Source organism: Triticum dicoccoides, chromosome 5A (assembly GCF_002162155.2).
Source record: "Triticum dicoccoides isolate Atlit2015 ecotype Zavitan chromosome 5A, WEW_v2.0, whole genome shotgun sequence".
In the NCBI taxonomy this organism is placed as follows: Eukaryota; Viridiplantae; Streptophyta; class Magnoliopsida; order Poales; family Poaceae; genus Triticum; species Triticum dicoccoides.
The window spans coordinates 24,177,888-24,183,759 of NC_041388.1; the positions used below are offsets into that span (position 1 = coordinate 24,177,888).

The window sequence follows — 5,872 nt, forward strand, 5'->3', positions numbered from 1 at the left end:
TGAAGATGTCCATTGGGAGAGAGATGTTGGCGTGTGCTCCCGACTATCCTAGATTGAGAGTCGAGGCCATATAGAGTCCAAATGTGTCCCTAGATTCAGTTGTGGAGGCCATATAGAGTCCACCCGTGATACTATTATGTGAGTTCTCTGCAAAATAAAAGATCACATGGGTTAATCTCCCTAGATTCAATCATGGAGGCCAATGAGCTTAAAGAAATCCTGGACGCCATAGCTCCAGTAACCTGCTGAAGTTGATGTAACAACTCATGCTTTATAATGCTTGTAAAATCGATGTTACTCGACCAAAGGCGTCGAACAACACGCATCTGCATGTCTAGTTCATTCACACTGAACATATAAATTCTGCGCTGGCGCACCTGTGCATCGATCGTGCAGCCGGCCAGCCGGCCGGCAATGTAGCAGTGTAGGATCTGCTCTTGGGGTCATGCAAGAATCTCTACTACTATTAAACAATCAAATAAGAACTTTCTTACATGCACCCGCAATTAGTCCCACAATAACGCACGAGCCAATCAGCACCACACGATTATCTCTACTACTATTAAACAATCAAATAAAAACTTTCTTACATGCACCCGCAATTAGTCCCACAATAACGCACGAGCCAATCAGCACCACACGATTAGGCCAACAAGTCTCAATCTAACGGCCATCATTAATCCAATACCTCTACCGTGTGCACTTAGCATTTACCAATGACTGACCGTACTTCACCAGGAGAGTAGTAGTCGAACAACCAGCCCCGCGCGTCCCCTACAATCACGGAAATCAGATCGCAAACTAACAACCAGCCCAGCGTCCCCTACAATCACGGAAAATCAGATCGCAAGCTAAGGGAACTTCACGCCCTTGACCTTGACCTCACCGCCAGGCACATACGCCGCCAACCAACGGCGTCTCCTGCCTGCGCGGCGACCATGCCGCACTGCACCGTCCCGTCACCTCCGTGCACGATCGCCATCGCCGATTGTTGCCGCTCGTAGCGTGGCATCCGTCCTGCGAGATCGCCAGTGCCCAGGAAAGAGCCTGCCCCGGCACCCGCACCGCCGCGCCCGCCCTGCACTGGCACCCACGCCGCCGCGCACACGCCCGCCGGGGCAGGGCGCCAGCGCCTGTCGCGTCCCCTGAACCAGCCGGGCACACGCAGCTGTGATTCTTCCGAGGACTTCTTCAGGTTCGACTTCTTCCTTTGACTGTTGCAGCATTACTCATGATTAGATTTTTGATAATAGAGTTCTAACTAATAAACAGTTGCACAGCAAAATGCTATAAGCCGTTCATTTTACATACTGACTATATGAGGATAATGAAACTGGATTTGTGTTGCACAAATTGCCTTTACTATACCGAAAAAGGCTTTCGCCCCGCTTTATAGATAAAGCACACCGCCACAAAACACACAACCCCAACAGGTTCAGACACACACACCCAAGTAGCACAACAAAGTCATAAGGTACTGCTGAGGGCACAGCTCAACAAGTCCAAAGAAACAGAAAAGGAAACCGGGCGAGGCCGGGCGAGAGACCCACGCAGGGGACTAGTCAGGCTCCGGCGGAGGGGGCGGCGGTGGCGGCGACAGGCGGACGGCCATCGAGCGGAGGTCGGCGATGAAGGCGGAGATGGCGTCGCGCTCCAGGAGATGGCTAAGCGGCCGCCAAAGCTGCAGGAAACCCGAGAATTTGTAGAGAGCGTCAGTAGCACGACGAAGCGGAGTGCGCTCAATCACAAGCTTATTACAAACAGTCCAAAGAGTCCAGGCTAGGGTCCCAACCTCCAGCCACCTAATGTGGCGGGAGGACGGGGGGACGCTTGGAGTTCAGCAAAAAGGTCGGGGAAGTTGGTGTGAGTCCAATTTCCGTCGACAAGCTCGCGAAAACAGCTCCAGAGGAACTGGGCAGAGGTGCAAGCGAAGAAGATGTGGTTAGAGTCCTCGGGGACGGCACAGAGGGGGCAGAGACCAGAACCCGGGCCATTACGCTTGCGGACCTCCACACCGGAGGGGATCCGTCCCCGGATCCACTGCCACATGAAGATACGGATCTTCAGAGGGAGGCGGACGGACCAAACCAATGAGAGGGGGGAGGGGCGGCGGAGGGGGCAATGGCCGCATAGAGCGATTTGGTAGAGAACTGGCCAGACGGCTCCAAATGCCATCGAACACGGTCTTGGACGCCGTCAACCAGCGGCTCATGAAGAGCGACGCACTCAAGAAGCTCACGCCAGGCGGCGGATTCCGCAGGCCCAAATGGCCGACGGAAAGCGAGGCGCCCTAAGTCAAATAGGGCCCTATCAACAGAGATCATGGGGTCGACAGAGATAGCAAAGAGAATGGGGAAGCGAGCCGCAAAGGGGGCGTCACCGGCCCAACGGTCATACCAGAATAACGTCGAACGGCCAGATCCTACCGAGATAGAGGTACCAATGCGGAGCACAGGGAGGAGCTGGACAAGGGACTGCCAGAACTGAGAGCCACCCGACTTCTGGCAGAAGGCAAGGGGTTGGCCGCGCAGGTATTTATTCCGGATAATGTCCAGCCAGAGGCCCCCGTGGCCCTGCGAGATGCGCCACAGCCATCGGGAGAGGAGGGCAATATTCATCCGTTTGGAGCACATGATCCCCAAACCCCCCTGCTCCCTCGGCTTGCAGATGTCAGGCCAGCTGACCATGTGATACTTCTGCTTGCCGTGCTCCCCAACCCAATAGAAGCGGGACTGGATTTTGGCGATCTCCTTATGAAGAGAATCGTGAAGGCTGTAGAAACTCATAAGAAATAAGAGGAGACTGGAGAGGGAGGAGTTGATAAGAATAGTCCTGGCCGCCTTGGACAGCCACCTCCCCTGCCAAGGCTCGCATCTAGTCTGGAGCTTGGTCATGGAGGGGCGAAGATCGGCGGCCAGGAGGCGCGAGTGACTGATGGGCGTCCCCAGATAGGTAGAAGGAAACGAGCCCAAGCGGCAATTGAGTCTATTGGCAAAGGCCACTGACTCCTCGGGAGAGTATCCCATCACCATAACATCGCTCTTATCAAAATTGATCTTGAGGCCCGACATCTGCTGAAAGCAAAGGAGGAGGAATTTGAGATTGGCGATGTCCATCTCCGAGCCTTCGACCATGATGATCGTGTCGTCCGCATACTGGAGGATGGAGATCCCCGCGTCCCCGGAGAGATGGGGGGCGATGCCTCGGAGGTGGCCCGCAACTTTCGCCTTATCGAGAATGGAAGCCAAAGCGTCCACGACCATGTTGAAGAGGAACGGGGAGAAGGAGTCGCCTTGGCGCACCCCACAAAGGGTAGGGAAGAAGGGACCAATTTCGCCATTAATATTGACCGCCGTGCGACCGCAAGAGACCATTTGCATGACTCTCGTGATCCACCGGTCGTCAAATCCCTTGCCCAGAAGGACTTCCCGAAGGAAGGGCCAGCTAACCGTGTCATAAGCTTTGTGAAAATCGATCTTCAGAAAGACCGCCTTCAGGTGTTTGACCCGGACCTCATGAAGAACCTCGTGCAGGACCAAGACCCCATCAAGGATGAACCGGCCCTGAATGAACGCCGACTGATTAGGGTGAGTGATCCGGTCGGCCAGCAGGGTCACCCTATTGGCGTACCCTTTGGCCAAGATCCGGAAGATCACGTTTATGACCGTAATCGGGCGGAACTGGCGGATGTCAGTCGCCCCAGGGACCTTGGGAATGAGGGAGATGGTCCCAAAGTTGAGGCGGCCAAGGTCGATCGAGCCCACGAAGAATTCCTCGAAAATGGCCATGATCTCGGGTTTGACCACGCTCCAGAAGGTTTGGAAGAAGAGAACCGGGAGGCCGTCCGGGCCCGGCGCCGAGGAGGGATTCATACCCTTGATAGCCTCCCAGACCTCTTGTTCAGAGAAGGGGGCCGTCAAGGTGGCATTGTCTTCGTCAGAGACTAGACGGTCGTCGGTCCAGCAGTCAAAGGCAAGAGAGAGGCCGCTCTGAGGAGCGCGGGAGAAGAGGGAGCGATAGAAGCCATCAACATGGGCGCGGATATCGCGGGGATCCTGAAGGAGAGTGGCTCCCTCCCAAAGGCAGGAGATGGTGTTGCGTCTACGGCGCCCATTTGCGATCGCCTGGAAGTAGGCCGTATTCGCATCCCCCTTCAAGACCCAACGCTGGGCGCCCCGAATGCGCCAATAAGCCTCCTCATCAGAGTAAATCACGGAGAGCTGGTCCTCGAGGTCATAACGGGACATCCACTCATCAGGAGAGAGACCGATCGCATCAGCCCTGAAGTCGAGGGCCTGGATCGCCGACAGGAGAGCCTTCTTCCGTTCCCTGGAGTCTCTTCCCAGGTTGGCTCCCCACCCCTTCATAAATTGTCGGGCACGCTTCGCACAGAAGTGCCACGCATCTATGGCGGAAGGGGGGCGGGGGTGGGGATGGCCACGAGCCTCGATCCAACGAGCACTGACGGCGTCGGAGAATCCGGCCTGGGAGAGCCAGAAAGCCTCAAAACGGAACCGAGGGGGAATCGGGGGGCGCTCATCCGCGGAGGAGAGAAGCAGGGGAACGTGGTCAGGCCCAATTCGGGTGACGGCACGAAGAGAGGCTAAGGGGCACCGGAGGTCCCACTCGGGGGAAACTAGGACCCTGTCCAAGACGGAGAGGGTCGGGGAGGCTTGGCGGTTGGTCCAAGTAAAACGAGCCCCAACCCGATCAAGCTCCCTGAGGGCGAGGTCGGCAATGAAGTCGTTAAACATGTCCATCCGGGCAAAACTAACATTGCCATTGTTCTTGTCTTCCGCACACCGCAACAGGTTGAAGTCCCCCCCGACAACTATGGGGAGGGAGGCGGCCGAGATTTTCCGGTGAAGTTCCTCCAGGAAGGAGGCCGACCTACTATGGTCAGCCGGACCATAGACGATGATGATCTCCCATTTGAAATTGAGAGATCTCTCAAAGACCTCCATGCTGACGAAGAATTCGCCCCGGTCCATGCTGCCCACCTCAAAGGTGGCATCCTTCACGCCTAGGAGGATGCCACCCGAGTGGCCTGCACTCCCACTAGAAGGGAGCCAGTGCCACGCAAATAGGTGAGAGCTCAGCCGGTCGAGCTCAGGGAGCGCAAAGTCCCGGCGCATGGTCTCCTGCACGGCCACTAGGTCGATGCGTTCATCTCGCAAGTACTCCACTAACTGGCGGCGTCGGCCATCATGGCCGAAGCCGCGGATGTTCCAGAATAGGGCACGCATCAAGGAGCCATTGGGGGGCTGCTTGACCCCAAGACACGAGACGCGCTGAGAGCGCGGAGGGCCGCCGTGCGGGAGCGGGTGCGACCCCGGATCACCAGCTCGGCCCCCGAAGGGCGGGGGGCCATCTGCCGCGTCCGAGGAGGGGGGGAGGGGTCTCTAAGGGGCGCCTGGGCCGGGGGAGGGGGAGCCGCAAGGGCCGCTCGGGCCTCTGCCAGTTTCCCATCCAGAATCTCCCGGGCCCGAATGGCCTCAATCTGGGCGAGGGGGGGACCCACCTCCCCACGGAAGATCATCGCGGAATCGGCGGCCACTTGGGCGAGATGGCCCAAAGGGACAGATTCAAGAGCAGAGAAGGAGCAAGACGAAGCAGAAGTAGAAGGGGGGGCGGAGGGCGTACCTGGCTCCAGGTTGCGGGCGGCAGCGCGAAGCTCAGCCCGCTCGGAGATGGGGAGCGCCGGGCGGCCCTCGGGGTGAGCGGCGTCCAACCGAGCACTCCTGCGTCCGGCGACCACCGGGGAAGAGGCCGACCGGCCGCGGCGGGAGTAGGCGGCAGACCGAGGAGGGGGAGGCTGGGCCGCCAGGGGGGTGATGATCTAGGCCGCCACCTCCCCAGAGGGCGACGAGGG

At 57.9% G+C, this 5,872-nt stretch overlaps 1 protein-coding gene across 1 annotated transcript in view; it reads right to left on the reverse strand.

Moving 5' to 3' along the window:
• Positions 1-570: 570 nt before the first annotated feature.
• LOC119299083 overlaps positions 571-5,872 on the reverse strand; it is a 9,967-nt gene continuing 4,665 nt past the window's right edge. The window contains exon 3 of the mRNA XM_037576373.1: positions 571-1,214. Coding sequence (XP_037432270.1) covers positions 863-1,214 — 352 coding nt within the window. The 3' untranslated portion in view covers positions 571-862. The remainder of the gene's footprint in view (positions 1,215-5,872) is intronic.